At 52.1% G+C, this 16057-nt stretch overlaps 1 protein-coding gene across 1 annotated transcript in view; it reads right to left on the bottom strand.

The window, feature by feature from the left end:
- Positions 1 to 8401: 8401 nt before the first annotated feature.
- Positions 8402 to 16057, bottom strand: part of SPMAP2L (sperm microtubule associated protein 2 like) — a 42925-nt gene continuing 35269 nt past the window's right edge. The window contains exons 7-9 of the mRNA XM_074993982.1: positions 13548 to 13679; positions 11301 to 11476; positions 8402 to 8522 (exon numbers count right to left, since the gene is read on the bottom strand). Coding sequence (XP_074850083.1) covers positions 8408 to 8522; positions 11301 to 11476; positions 13548 to 13679 — 423 coding nt within the window. The 3' untranslated portion in view covers positions 8402 to 8407. The remainder of the gene's footprint in view (positions 8523 to 11300; positions 11477 to 13547; positions 13680 to 16057) is intronic.

The following is a 16057-nucleotide window of genomic DNA, read 5'->3' as shown; positions in this document are numbered from 1 at the left end:
TGGACTGAAGCCTGAAGCAAGTGAGGCATGCACTGAACATCCTGCAGTTTGACAGCCTAATGCCTGGGCACTCCTGTAGCCCTGGGAGCTCAGACCCCTGAGTTAGGGCCGAGGCTCTGCACACAGTGCCTGGGGTGTGGGAGGGGCTAAGACAGCCACACACAGAATACCAGCTAACCAGCACTGACCTGCAGGGCTGAGCAGAACAGGCACCTAACTCCCACGGCATGGGTGAGCTGGGCGACTGAGCGGAGCAGGGACTTGTTTCAGGCTCTTCAGTTAATGTCATTCCACCAGGAGTAAATAACCAGTCACCTGGCCTGGTCTGGCCCAGCCCAGAGAACGAACGTGACGGACCAGCTCTAGCCCAGCAACAGGGCCCAAAGAGCCAGGTTCAGGGCCCAGTTCCGAGGCAGCAGTCTGCTATCCCCAGCCTGGTGAGCGCCTGCCTTCCTGGGGCACCGCCCCACTCATGCTGGCTAGCCGAGATCCTGGCACACCCACCACAGCGGGGCCCTTATGGGAGAAAGGCTGTGACCCGCCTGCTTGGAGCATCCTGCAGAGGTTTGGCTTGAGCACAGGCCCAGTGGCAGGGCCAGGACATAGGTTAGTGTATGCGCGCGCACGCGCGCACGCACGCACGCACACCCCCGGCTGCCCACTGGGGGACCATGGTGCCTGTGGGCACTGGGGCGCAAACAGCAGCAAGCAGCTCCTCAATAGTGCTGTGGCCACTCAAAGCGGCTGTTCGGTGCCAGGCCTTTGACACTTGGCTATAGGGAGCTGGTCCGTCCAGGGGAGCTGGGCTCAGCTCTGGCCACCAAACCCCTGCTACGTTTGGGCTTGGGCAGTTGTCCACCACCAGCTGGCAGGGGCTCACGTGTCCAGGCAGGCCCTCAGTGGCGCTGTCTGGAGTGGCACTGGTAAAGCGTGTGGGATGGACAGACCGAGCTGGGCTCGGTATCCTGCGGAAAGAGCAAGCTCCTGAAAGTGACCAGTTGCGGGGGCAGGGGGTGATGGGCAGAGAGCGCGAGCTGGGTCTGGCAGAGCAGACAGGCATGTCTTGTTCCATGGCACAGGGCAGGCTCCCCGCTATCCCTGAGTCACCCGGGCAGGGCACTGGCTTGACCCAGGGACGGCCTGGGCGCGTGGGTTGTATAGCTGGCCAGGGTGGTTTTAGCATCTCCTGGGAGGGATACTTGACTTGCAGCAGCCCTGGGCCATTGCTTGTAAGCCAGGGGAGCAGGGCGGTGAGGCTGGATGAGGTGGTGAGGGCCTGTTACTGTCTGGTTTCACGGACATGGTGAAGCTGGGCTGGCCAGGTGTGGCTGACAGGACTGACCCAAGGGGCGGGCCAAGATGCGGCATGCAATGGAAGCTGGCTCCGTGACACCCCACAGTGGACTCCCAGCCAGATGTACCTGTCCTGTGACAGAAAAGGCCCAGGCTGTGCTGGCAGCCGAGCTGCCCCCTGCTTCCCCACCGTGCTCCAAACACCAGCCCGCCAAAGGGAGGCGGCATTCCTCCGCCTGGTGTTGGGCTGCTGCACGCCCCACGGGCAGCCGCAAAGGGAGCCGTGCACACGGCTAGCTGAGGCGTGGGGGAGTGGCCAATAGAGTGCAGTCAGGTGTGACGCCAAGATTTTGGTACGTGGTCAAGGGCTGCCCTTCTCTACGGAGGTGGTGCGGGGGCTTGGGCCAGTGCGTGGGGGCAGCAGGAAGTGAGGGGAGGGGACTGGGGTGTGGGTGAGGACTCTGCCCTTCGGAGGGTTGTAGGAGAGGTGCAGGGTCCAGGAAGGAGTGTTGGCCTGGGGGAGGGAGGGAAGCAGAGGGTGACTTTGGGCAGCCCCAGTCTTCTGTGCAGCTTGTGGCTGTGTTCCTGAAGCTCCCAGCAAGGCGGTCCGCAGGCCAGATCTGGCCCCAGGCTGTAACTTCCCACCCCCGCACTAACACCCTATGCTGGCCTATTTAAAGCAGTATCATGGGCTCCCACTCTGGAGGAGGGCTGACTTGTGCAGGGGCATCGGCGTCAGGAGCGGTGCAGGAAAAGCAGCCGTCTCAGTTAAACACCGGGCAAAGGAGAACCCTGGAACACCCTGCTGTCAGCTCCCGACCAGCGAGCCTGGCTACAGCCCCGAAAGGCGCGCAGTGCCCTCTGTCTGTCTGTCTGTCTGTCTGTCTGTCTGGGGGGGGGGGGGGCGCCGCGGGGTGCTGCCAGCATGAGAGCCCGCAGGGCCAGGGCCAGGGCCAGCGCTGCAGCGCTCAACCTCAGCTGCCCTGTGCTCTGCGGCCTTTGCAGGCTGACGCCAGCTCCCACCCAGGATGCAGGGAGAGGCACAGGCCCACGAAGGCAGCCCCAAAAGGCAGCATCAGTCGCATGCACGGGGGCGGCGGGGGTGGGGTGGCCTGAGCGCCTTCCCTTGGGGAAGCAGGGTTAACGTTGGGCTGGAGGAAAGCGCCCCCCACCCCCACCCCCACCCCCACCCCCAAGCTGGGGTTCATCACCGCAAACCCGCCACTGGAGATGGGGCCTTTGCCAAAAGCCCAGTGGTGGTGGCTGGGCCAGCCCCGGCTGCCCTCCTCCACACCCCTGCACACATTCTCTGTGCAGCGGCCCGGGCGGGAGCCTGGGCTGGGGCAGTGTATGGCACCACCCTGTCCGCACACAGCCCTGCCCGTCAGCCCCACTGCGCAGTGTAGTTAGCGTTAACCCCTCCGATCAGCGTCCCTGGTAATGGGATAATTGGCTCCATCCTGGCCCTCAGATACGCCTCTGTCCAGCTAGGCCACCTCTGGGGAGCCCACTTAGCATTAATAGCGACTCCCGGGCTGGCTGCCCTCGAGCCCAAGGCTCAGCTCCTCCCTGCAGCCGCCTGTGGGGTGCAACTGTGAACCCCCCTTCCCCCGCATCCCAGTCACCTCAGCAGGTCTGGCTGAGCTTAGCCCATCGCAAGCCTGTGACCTGTGTGAAGGCAGCGGCAGGGCCAGGCTCACTGGGAGCAGAGCGCCTGAAAATGAAGACAGGGAAAGGGACAAAACCACCAGCCCTGAATGAACCCCAGCCTGGCCTGGCAGGTCTCCATGGGCTCCCTTGTCTTGGGCACCAGCCAGCACTGGGTCGGGTGAGGGCCCTGCAGCCTTCTCTGTCCATGTCTCTCACCAGGGCTCCAGGGCAGTCTCTTATCCGCTCACGATCAGTTTGTCCTGGGACCCTGCACCTGACACCCATGGAACCCTGTCGTCTCGTGCCAGGTCTGGGCATCGAGTCGGTCACTGCCGTGGCCTTGCATGGCCCGTGCTGTCTTCGCTCACGTCACAATGGCTTTTCTGCCAGCAACCTGGCCCTATGCCAAGGTCCCCATTCAGCCTCCCCCGCACCCCAGCCAGGGGCTGGAAAGGGCCCATCCAACCGCCATCTGCAGTGGGTGACTGCCCAAGCACAGGCTCTGGGGCTGGCAGGGAGCCCTGGCCCTGCCCACCACACTGGGTTCCAGCCTACAACCTGCACGTCAGGCCCTTTCCCTGGTCACCCCCCTCGGTCTTGTCTCGGCGGGGGCTGGGGGGCTTTCACTGGAGCCTACCCTGCTCCCCCTGGCTATGGCCCCACGCCGAGCCTCTTGCCAAACTCCTCGTTCCAGGACAGGCTCTGAGTGCCCACTCTGCCCCATACCAACACCTGGTCCCTGAGGACATACCCTGGGAAGGGGCAGTAATGGCGCCTTCTCCCAAAGCCCCTTTCAGTTCTGAGTTCATAGCTCTGTCCCAGCCCTTCCCCACTGTAGTAATGAGAGGGCCTGGTTGAAGACTAATAGCCTAAACAGTGGTCAGTGCCTACCTAAAGCACCTCAAGCCTGAACCATGGAGGATTAAAGCAAAACCATCAGCTAGGTAGCCTCTGCTCACAGGAATGCAGCAGCTTTAACCCTCTGTTGTTTGGTGGTGAGGTGCTTGAATGAGGCATTGACCATTGTTCTGGGCCTTTCACCTTATACCAAGCCTGATTGTCAGGCCCTCTCATTACTACATCCACCGCCACTCGCCTTCATAATTAACCTCCTTCTTGCAGGGGCTGCCAGGTGACCACACGGGCCTCTCAAGGCTGTGGTAACTCACGCAGGGCTGGGGGGCATGGGGTGCACAAGGCAGGGCTGCCAGATTTATGCTTTTCCTTAGGAAAGCAATGAGCAGACGCTAGCCAGAGACATACTGCATTGTCTGTTCACCACCAGCAACTGAGCTAAAGCCACTGCCTCATTCTGGGTGTGTGTGGAGAGCTCCAGCTGGGATTACCCCTTGGTGCACCATAGCCTCAGCCACCAGCAACGCTCGGCTAGAGATACACAATAGGCATTAAAATGCCGCTGTCGCCATGTACTGCACATTTTTGCAGAGTACACAGTGCGGCTCAAGCCTGTCTGCTGTAAGAGCCAAGTTTTCTATGGTACTTGCAAGCAACGGCCCAGTTTGCACATTAAAGATGTGCTATAATCACTGTCACAAACTCTCACAGGCATTCACAAAGCAGTTGCCTGAGCATGGCTGTAGTGTTAATTTATGACACATGAGTTCTGTAGAAGGTTTCTTTGTAGGCCCAACACACCGGAAATGCCCCTAACCTCACAACCACACTGTGTCCCACCACCTTTCACAGCTGGCAAATGTCTGCATCCAAAAAATGCAGAAACGACAAGTCCTGTGGCACCTTATAGACTAACTAACAGGACTTCTTGTTGTTTTTGCAGCTACAAACTAACACGGCTACCCCCTTGATACTCGTCAAAAATGCAGAGCAGGTAAATGCTGGCTTCTACACTCCACAGCTGTGACTCTGACTTCAGTCTCAGAACAAGGGTGTGTTTGGCTCAGGACAAGCAGCCTGGACCTGGACAGGCTAAATCCTAGAGGTAGTGCTTAGGAGAACTGCGCACACATCTACTACTCATACTGCAATAGCAGCCAATTAAGTTGTGATTCAACCAAGAGTCAGTGTCTAAGGCAAAGCCATATGTTTCATGTGACTGGACTTTTATACTGGATATGGAAGCCATTTTATGTATCCCTTGTATCCGTTGGCCTCAAACAGTGTGCCGGGGGGGCTGTGCGAGGTGTCTAATGAAAGCTGAGGCTGTCTTGGATTTATGTTTGCTACTTATATGTCTGTATCACGTTGGTAGGTAAAGTTACAGATTTAGCTAGTGAGTTGTATGAGCAATGTTTTAGTATTAAGCTTCGCAACAGGAGGCTAAACAATGAAATGGAAGCCAGATGCCCAGACATCAAATCCACATTTCAGAAACTTGGGACTTGTCACTGGAATGGAGCCCCCTGGTCAGGTGAGCTCGGCTGAGCAGAGGAACTGAAATCAGGTGCCCAGACACCCATTACACCTGCCATATAAATTACAGGTGTGTGCTGGCAAAACCAGTGTCATTTTGCCACAGCAGCTCACCTGGGTCAGGTGACTCTGACCCTCAGGGACCTATGGGAAGGAGGAAGGGCTTTGTCCCTAGGCACAAGCAAGAACCATGTGGTGGACCTAGCAGAAAGGCCAGAAAGCCCATCATATTACAATATGCCCCATCTATTACCATGCCAGCTTCTTCAATGGGGCATCAGGAAGAAATGGCGTGCGTATGACACTACCAGGCAGCAGCTCTCACAGCTTCATTTATTGGTCTCTACTTAGTACCCCAAAAATCTTCCCATTCATCGTAGACTTGCGGCTCAGGTCCCCCAAAGCTTCCTGGAAACTATCTTGAGTTGTTTTTAAGGCCAGCTGAGAAGTGTGGTAAATGCCCCCTGCTCTGCTCCCTGAAATGAGGCCTGTCAGAATGGACTACATTCGAGCAGGGGGTCGGGGCGAGCAGGAGGAAACACCTTTCAGAAGACCAAGTCTTTCCCTAGGCAGGCCTGGCAGGGTATTAGGGTCGTGTGTTCCCTCCTCCAGAAATACAGACACCAGTGCTCTTTGTAGTCAGCTATATGCCTTTATTGACAGGTGCCTAGAAACACAACATGAAACAGATGGCATTAGCAGGCAGCACCACAAAGGGCCCCGCCTCTGACAGTTGACTGCTCAGGCTTTCTGTAGCCTGGATTGTTTGCATGAAGGGCTATAGCTATAGAATATAACAACAGCCATAGTAGCTCAGAGCAATATGCCAGCTAGCCCAGCAGCCTGTCTTCTGACACTACCAGATGCCTTTGAGAGAATGACTAGAACAGGGAAACTGGAAGTGATCCACTCGCTGTTGTCTAGTCCTGCTTCTGATAGTGGAAGGTTTGTGGACACCTGAAGCATGGGGCTGTGTCCTGACCATCTGGGCCAACTACAATTGATGGACCTGTCTTTCATGAACTTACCTAACTCCTTTTTGGAATTCAGTTATAATTCTGGCCTTTGCAGCAGCTCCCAACAACAAGTTCCATGGGTTGACAGTGCGCTGGGTGCAAAAGCTTTCTTTTAAACCTGCAGCCTGTTAATTTTATTGGGTGTCCCCTAGCTCTTGTGTTTGGTGAAGAAAACTTCCCTATTCACAGTCCCCAGTCTGTTCATGTTTTAAAGACTCCCTGTCCCTTCCCTTAGTTGTTTCTGTTCTGAGATGAATAGTTTCAGCCTTTTCCATATCATCACACATGGAAGATGCTCCCTACCTCTAATCATTTCTGTTGCTTTTCTCTGAACCTTTCCAGTTCTAGTGTGTCTTTTTTCTAGATGGTGTGACCAAAACTACACACAGGATTCAAGGTGAAGGTGTGCCATGGATTTACAGAGTGACTTTATTATATTTTCTGGTTTATTATTTATCCCACTCCTAATATTCAGGTAGCTTTCTGTCTGCTACTGTTAAATGAGCAACTGTTTTCAGACATCTGTTCACTGACTTCAAGACCTCTGTCTTGAACGGTTACAACTAATTTAGATTCAACACTTTGTATGTATAGTTGGGATTATGTTTTCCAAGGTGCATTTCTTTGAACTTTTATTACTATTGAATTTCATCGATCATTCTGGTGCCCAGTCACCCCATTTTGTGAGCTCTAGTTCACTCTAGTATTTAGACTTGTAACATTTGCACAGACAGACATACGTTCTGTCAATATTCAGTTGCTATTTTTTAAATCTTCTATTTAAATAGGACTCTTACTTCTTTCCTATCCTCTTTACTGGGGTCTAGAATACTCACTTTAATAACTGCATTGCTGAGGGATGCCCGGAACATGGGCTGTTGGCATTCCATATGCAATTTTGAGTCCATAAAGCAGAGAACAGATTATACTTGAACACATACATGTCCCTTTCATCTGCTACACTAGAAATATATGAATAATATTCTTCATTTACAAGATAATCCAAGTATAAACATATCTTACATGTAATTTAAAATTTTCAGAAAATCAGGGAGCACACAGCTGGGTGAATAACTGATTCAGTTACCAAACTGGAAAAAAAAAAGGCAAAATGTTTTATTTTTGATCAACCCAAAAGGACAATGTTTCCATATTTCCATATTTCTCAGTCTTTTAAAAGAATTCCTTTTGTACCAGGCTGAACAAAACATTAAGTTCAACTCAGAATAGAACACCTTATTCCATTTTGGGTTTCTGTAACTATCTGGAGGGGGGGAGGAATTATAGCTAATTAAATTTTTGAACAAAACATCATTTTGAAATAAAAAATAAAAATGTTTAATTTCAACATTTTCAGATTTTTCCTTCTTTAATCCAGCCAAAACTATTCACTGAGTTCAATCCAAATTTGCACATGGTTTCAGTCAAACTGAAATTGCATTTTTTTGTAAATAAACTAGGCGACAAATTTTTTTACCCAGTCCTAGCAATGAATGGCGATCACTTGGGAAAAACATGAGAAAAGGTTTCTGCATTGGGTTGTGGCTGCCTTCCAGCAAAGCAAAAGGTGCATCTTTGTAGATAACCGTGGTCCTGGTCCACTCAGGAAGATGAAACTAAATGGTGTTCTATATGGGCAAGATGTGTGTGGATGGGGATCGAGTTAAGCAAAAAGTGAACTGAAAACATTTGGAGTTGGCTGGGCTACAGCACTCATGGGAGAAATCCTCTCACAGGGAGCCACTGAGAAGCAAAGGACCTCAGGTCAGAGGGAGTATGATTCAGCACTAAGAAGTTTTTTATATTTTGAGCTTTTTTATATTTGTACACTTTTTTATTTGAGAACGTGGGTAGAGACGCAAGGTATTGAAAAGTAGCAGCAGGACCAGCTGAATAGTTGGAAGGGTTTTCTCTAGATCACCCACTTCTTCTTTATTCAAACTCCCCCAAGCCTGCAATCTATCAACAACATGCAATCAAACACACTGGAGATAGGGACAGCAGACAAGGCAGCCATGAATCTTCTAAGGATTTAATGCATCTAAGAGCCACGTGGTTCAGCGCTCAATGGGGAGTGCGAGTTTTTGAAGCCTGCTGGAGCAAACTGCCTTCTTAGCAGACTCCTTTACGAAAAAGGCGTCTGGGTCAAACTGAGCAAGGTTTGCAGTGGGCCTGAAACAGTGAGAACACACGAAGAATGGGTTAGGAGTGTGAACCGTGACACTGCTGCCTGAAGACTCCCTCAGTGTTAACAACTGGAGCCTAAGTTCTGAATCTACAGCTATTAACAATAAGAGTTTATATTTTCAGAAGGACGTCACATGCCACCCTTACAATCTGCAGAAATCACTGGTGAGCTCGTCACATCTCTCAGCCAAGATTTAGCAGCAGGTGTCCCCTAGTACTAAAATGTCTTTATTTCTGCAAAATATGTCACAGAACACTTTGTAGTATGTGGCAGAGATTATTAAGGCTGTGGCGCTAACAGGCAAGGCACCCATGCATGCCAGATTCTCAAGGCAATGAACTTGTCTGTGAATATCAAAGATGTTGATGATATCATTTTCATCTGTCTGTATCCCACAGTTTGCTATTACATCACTTCTACATTATGTATTCCCTAATCCAAGCTGGGCTCATGCAAGATCAGGTATTAAAACTTCATGAAAACTAATGAGGGACTGTTATTTGCTATTTACATTACCTTTCACATTGTGTATATATCCCTGTAACTAAACTCATCAAATATAAATGGAACCTTGGAAATGCTAATGAAAGATATAATGGCAGTAACAGGAAATGCTGATTTCAAAGCCAGGGATCATGGAGGAATAAAGATAGTTATCAGATTGCTTTCTGTGTGGAAAAGCTATAAAGATGGATTCAGTCAATGACCCTGTATCTCTGGACATCAAGATTCCAGCAGGGTGGAAATACTGATGGACTGGACAAAATCCCCAGAAATACGCTGGGTAACCCTGCAAGATTTTTGGAGACTGGCAGATTACTACATCTCCGCTACCATACTTACAAACTTGGACTCATTTGTTAATAGGTTTTACCTGCTTTAACATCTCAGTAAATCTTATTTGTTTTTCTTAGCTAATAAACGTTTATTTAGTTTAGATGCTGGCTGTCAGCATTGTCATTAGTGTGAGATCCAGAGTACCAATTCATTTGGGCTAAGTCACCGATCCTTTGGGATCAGGAGTAACCTAACATGAAAAGAGTTAAGGTTTTTATAACCTTTTACAACAAAGTTCAGCTTGTCTCGGTGAACAATAGGCTGGAGGGTCTAAGGGGACTGTCTGTGATTCCAAATATACTGATCCTGGAGTTCACCTGTATTACTGGCTTGGTGAATTCTAATAATAGATGGTAGCACCAGTTTGGAGTGTCTGCCCTGTTTTCTAATGGTCTGCCCTGAAATAGATAGGGCCCTACCAAATTCAAAGCGGCTAAAAATACATCACAAACCATGAAATCTGATTTCTCCTGTGAAATCTGTATTGTATAGGGTAAAAGTACACAAAAGACCAGATTTCACAGGAGAGACCAACATTTCTCATAATGGATGACCTGACCCAAGAGGTGGTTATGGGGGAGAAAGGAGGAAGGTTATCTGGGTGAGGGGAACTGGTATTACAACCCTTACTTATGTGCACCCTTCAGAGGTGGGTAGCTGGAGAAGTGGAGACTGCTGACCAGGCCACCAGATGTGAAGGCAGAGCGCCAGCAGCACCACCACAGAAGTACGAGTGGCAATCCCATACCACGCCATCCTTACTTCTGCGCTGCTGCCTTCGGGGCTGGCTGGCCAGAGAGTGGCGATTGCTGACTGACAGCCCAGCCCTGCAGGCGGCAGTGCAGAAGTACGGGTGGCAATCCCATACCACACCATCCTTACTTCTGCGCTGCTGCCTTCGGGGCTGGCTGGCCAGAGAGTGGCGATTGCTGACTGACAGCCCAGCCCTGCAGGCGGCAGTGCAGAAGTACGGGTGGCAATCCCATACCACGCCATCCTTACTTCTGCGCTGCTGCCTTCAGGGCTGGCTGGCCAGAGAGTGGCGATTGCTGACTGACAGCCCAGCCCTGCAGGCGGCAGTGCAGAAGTACGGGTGGCAATCCCATACCACGCCATCCTTACTTCTGCGCTGCTGCCTTCGGAGCTGGCTGACCAGAGAGTGGCGATTGCTGACTGACAGCCCAGCCCTGCTGGCAGCAGTGCAGAAGTATGGGTGGCAATCCCATACCACACCATCTGCGCCACTGCAGGTGGCAGCTCTGCCTTCAGAGCTGGGTTCCTGACCAGCAGCTGCTGCTTTCCCTCCACCGAGCCCTGAAGGGAGTGCTGCTGCCAGCAATACCACCATCCCCCTACATTAACCTTGCAAGCTGAGACTTCCTGCACCTCCACAGCCACCTTTGGGCCAGGACACCCAGTCTGAAATTTACATTTACAATTCTTAAAATCCTGTAACTGTGAAATTGACCCAAATGGACTGTGAATTCTGTAGGGCCCCAGACACCATAACCAAGTTACACTATCTTTGAGACATAAATGAACAAAGCTCTCGGTATGATACATTAGCCTTCCTTTTCCTTCCGCCTTTACTAACTAATGTGCTAAATTCACTCATTCAGCATGGTTTTCCCAGCTCTGTCATTGCAAAAGCACTTTTCAAACGACATACAATCCAATCAACATTCCCAAATTGCTTCTTCCAGCACTAACAGGCTAACTCCTCTGGGTACAATGGCAACTGTTCAACAGCATAACCGTTTGCCTTCTACAAGGAAAAACTCTGCTTCACACGTTTCCCTGTTCTGCATGCAATGGCCATAAGACCAGCCAGCAAGACCCAGCGACAGTGAAAAGAAAAGTACTCGCTGCCAATCTGAGCAGGCTTGCCTGTCTGCTTTTAGCAACCCCCTGTGCTGAGCACATACCTCTTGCATGGCTGGGACAGCTCCTCCATCCTAGGTGTAGCTACTGCACGTTTTGCTGCCTTGGTCACTAGCCACTCGGTATCACGGGCAGGCAGATACTCAGGAGACACCGCTTTTGCTTTAGCCAACTCTAATGTCCGAGTGCTTGCTACCACTTGCTGGGCAGCACGGGATACCTATGAGGAGAACCACGGAAGGAGCTTCCCTTGAGTTGTGTCCTGAAACTACAGGTGTCACATTAAAACCAAAGGCACACTTGGCCAGGCTCTCAGGCCAGCCAAGTGCTGGGCTGAATGTTTGGAAGCAAAGGGGGCAGCCAGTGGGATTTAAGGTTGAGCCTGATGCAGCCTGATGTGGCAACCTAGAGACAACAGCAAAACTCCATAGCCAAGAGAAAAGGCTGAAGCCTCCTGTGCACATACAGCTTGGCCACCACTGTTATCCAACCCTAGGAAAGCAGCTGGGAGGTGCTCAGCCTATGGCGTTACCCACCCAGTGACAATGCTACAGCCAGGGGCTGACACAGCCATTGCTAAACCCTGCACCTGCTTCCCCCACAATGTTCTCAGAGGCTAAGTAGGAATGAGCCTCATGTCCAGTCCTGCAGAGAAACAGCCCCTGGTGCACTCTGGCCTGGGCAAAGGGCTCCCTGTTATACTGATGGATGCATTAGGGTTGCAGAACACCATTTGGCACTGATCCTACCCCTAGCTCCTCTCACAGTTGCCCTGAACAGAGGTGGTAAAGCGGAAATGCCTGACACCTGCCAGAGAGCCCCACCCCCAGCTCTGTGCTACAGTGACTACATCAAACCTAGTCCACTTCCCCAGCCTAGCTAGGACCCATCTCCCCTAGCTGCCCTCCCATGCCAACTCCACTGCCACACCACAAGAGCTCAGTAGAGCAGCCACGGCTGGAGACAGAGCCACAGGTGAGTACAGTGATGTGAGAAGTGCAACCCTGGCTCCAAAGAACTATGACAGATAACTCCAGAAAGAGCTGCAGAGGCAGGAAGGAGACAGGAAAAAACAAGGGAAACAGCAATGTCCAGGGATTAGGACTGGGAGTCAGGAGACACAGGTTCTATTCCTCGAAAACAACAAGACGTCCTCTGGCACCTTATGGACTAAGAGAGATTTTGGAGCATCAGCTTTCAGGAGCAAAGACCTGCTTCATTTATTCCTGGAGCTGCTCCTGACCTTGGCAAAGGCACTGCCCTGCTCTGTGCCTCAGTTTCTCCTGCCTCCCCATGCGCTTAGACTGACAGGTCTCTCACTGTGACTGACAGCAGGAGGTACAATGGTAACACTACGGATGAGACCAAAGGGGCTTAAGGAGCTTGGGCAAAAGAGGGCCGAGTCTGCGGCCAGCGCGCTGGAGGTTAGGGTGGAGAGGAAAGGGGTGTGTGTCAGCTCCAGAGTGGAACAAAACAGCTGGGGCAGGGGGTGTGAAGGAAGGGAATTCCCTCAGCTCCAGCCCGTCCCTTGGTTCTGGTCCCTCTCACACTCTGACTTCAGGCAGCTAGCAACCATTGGCTGGCTGAGACCCTGCCCTCAGCCCCTCTCCAGTGAGAGGAGACGGCCCTGACTTGTCAGGCTACCGCATACCAAACACTTCTATCACCATCTGCTTCTTAACCCCAGATCTCCCTCTTCCCGCAATGATCTGTACTGCAGCACCTTGTGCTCCATTCGTGCTGGAGCGCACCCAAAGCCCACGGCGGGCCTGGGAGCTGGGCACCTACCAGGCACATGCCTAGGTGGGAGAAAGAGGCCTGGTCCCAGGCTACAGAAAGGCTGCAGCAGTGACCCCTCCCAAGCAGTGGCTGGGCCCTCCTGCCTGGAGGAGAACAAGAGGGTCTGTGCAGTCATGGACCGTGCAGTGCCCTCTCCTCCAGCCTGTCCGTCTCTGACCTACCCACCCACCTGCCATCTAGCCATCTGTGTGGTGGTCATGCTTTGCACAGCTTCACAGGATCTGAGTGCCACAAGCCAGGCATGCTGGACGGAGGGCTCATACCTGTGCCAGCCCCACCTGGGATCCAGCCCAACCTATGCACAGCATCAGAACCACTGCCCAGTGGTTTTCTCTGGACTGGGAGGGGTACCGGGTTCTGAAGCCGAAGCTGTTTCTACACACTGAATGCATAAATGTTGCCTGTTTTGCCAGCGAATGGGGAGCTTGGCAGCCCCTGGCAGTGGAGAGGACGGCTCTCCACACCAGGGAGCTGCTGCACTGTTGCCTTACTGGGCGGATGGTGGATTCAGGGCTTCCCCAGTCGTAGCACAAAGTATTCTTCCTAATCTTCGGCTGGGCAAGATGCTGTGTTCTTGGCAGGGTGAGAGTCTTCCTTGCCTTGTCTGTCACTTGTGTTTCAACCTACAGAGGGCAAACAAACCAATGCACAGGCCTGTTAGATGCTAATATAAGCATGGACTGTCTCTCACCCTACACCCGAGTCAGAGTTTGAGTTTCAGAGGAGCTGGCCATGCACAGTTCCCAGGGATAGTGCTGGGAGCTGCTTGGAAATAAGGCCATTGTTATTGTCGGTGCCTAACCCAGGTTGTAGGGCCCTAGCTTCAGGCACCTGAGCTTGCGTTTGATCTCTGCCATATGCCAGTTACCAGGCCGGACTTGGATTGCAAGTCACCACGCTTCACGGGAACACTAAGAACAAGGCATTTAAAAATCTCCTCGCTGGGTGGGAGTTTCAAAAGTGCCTATGTGACTGAGCAGCACAAATCCCATCGACATCAATGAGGCATGGAAATGCCACCCGTACGCCACAAACCAAGCCAGCTGCATCTGTTGGGAGGTGGCTGCGGATGTCATCCTGCTGCTGCTGCTGCATCTGGGGGTCGGCAAGCGCGGCAAGGGAGGCTCCAAAATAGCGTTTACAGCAGCGTGTCCGTACTGCTGTGCTCCGGGGCAGATAAACAGCAGCCAGGGGAGAACAACACAGGCAATGTAAGTGAAGAAGGTAAAGGAGAATTCTATCCAGTGTGTGTGTGTGTGTGTGTGAGTGTGTGTGCACATGCGCACACAAGTGCCCAGTAGCCCACCAACCCATGCCATGGAAACTCACCACTCCTCCTCCAGCTCCTACTCACCTGTCCTGCACCTCCATCTCAGCACCCAACCCTTCCGCCCCTCTGTCCAGGCAGGCTGCAGAAGGACTCCTGCTCCTCGCTAGAGGCGAGCACTGCTTTCACCCCCGCACCATCCCTGCCAGTCCTGGGGGCAAAGGGGGAGGCTGTGGCACACGCCTGTTTGAAATGAGGCTGATTGGACTTGACTAGACACCCAGGAAGGTAGAGCCTCCTGGCATTCACGGAGCTGTGGCCACTGTTCTGGGCACATGTGCCAGTGTAACTGTGCCATTGAGCGCAGGAGCTAGGACCAAGCTTCAGTGACAATAAATCTGATCAAGTGCCTTTGTACTTTGGCAGCTCCTGCGGTTAGTGGGTGTCTTGCTCAATCCTGTTGTGCCTGCTGCCAGCACAAGGCTGGGCCGGCACGCTACAGGAACTCACACAGTCAAGTGCCTACTTACACACGTACACTGTGTACTTACACACGTACACTGTGTACTTACACACGTACACTGTGGCAGCACCAAGGAGTCCCACCCAAGGAGCAGGGCCAAACGGTGCCAGGTGCTGCACAAACACAGAACAAAAAGCCAGTCCCTAGGCCAGGGAGTTTATAAGCTATGTCTAAGACCAGGGACAGCTGGGGGAGTGCCAGGCACGGCTCAGCATGACGGACAACGGGCTCAGCACACTGACACCGTCAGATCTGCTGCATGCTTCGTGGCTCCGCAGGAGGCCAGCAAGGTAGCTTGGTGGGTACTTCAGGGAGGCACAGCATGGGAAGAAGCCTAAAGAAGCTTGTTTGACAATTCAGCAAGTGGAGTTTTGCAAGATCAGCCAGGGGACTGCAGAGTCTTTTGGGGACATGAGTATTGGACTCATCTTCTTTGGTTGGCCACGCTGCATCTGGGAAACAGGGTGGGACGTGCCACTTCAGCCAAGTGCTGTTCTTGGCATTCACAGCTGGCACGAAGTAGGCAAGCAGCTGCATCCCTCGTGTACCCTCCCGTACAGCCCGACTGCTACACAGAGGTCACTAAGGAGAGGGACTCGCTGCTTTCCTAGAGTACGGTTATTTTTGTAGCTCATTGACAGGCAATACTGTGACAAAGAAATAACAGTCCACCTATTGCACAAAACATCCAGAGAACAGCTACACAATGACATTTGCAATAGTGTTCAACTGACTAGAACAGTTCAGCTTCTTGTGACTAGTGGTATTCACAGGTTTATTATTGCTGTTTTACTCGCTGATTAAAAGGAAATGAAACCATGGAGCTACACCCAAACAGAATTCACAGAACAAGCTATGTGAGAAAAATGCAGAAGAAGGTGCCTCCCTGTGTTGTAACAGTGCCAGATGTGGCAATGGCTTATAATAGCCTTGGAAGACTTTACTGAATTAAGTTGAAAATACCTCTTGGATCCATTATGCTAAATGCAAGGCTTATGTATTATTGTGGGGCAGGAGGTATGTAACCTCTTGTGATGGGGCTGGGGGAAGGGGAGAGGAGACATGAGGTTTGGATAATCAGGTAACTATACTGAACAATGTGCCAGACAAGAACTGAGTTTGCTGTGTGGGGCGATGTGTGTGAAGGGGACTTCCTGGAAAATGCCAGGCAGGCCCAGCTGAGCATGGCCCTGGTTGGTTCCTCCAGCACT

This window comes from Carettochelys insculpta, chromosome 4 (assembly GCF_033958435.1).
Source record: "Carettochelys insculpta isolate YL-2023 chromosome 4, ASM3395843v1, whole genome shotgun sequence".
NCBI classification, from domain to species: Eukaryota; Metazoa; Chordata; order Testudines; family Carettochelyidae; genus Carettochelys; species Carettochelys insculpta.
The sequence above is the reverse complement of the archived record's forward strand: the minus strand, read 5'-3'. Positions and strand labels throughout refer to the sequence as shown.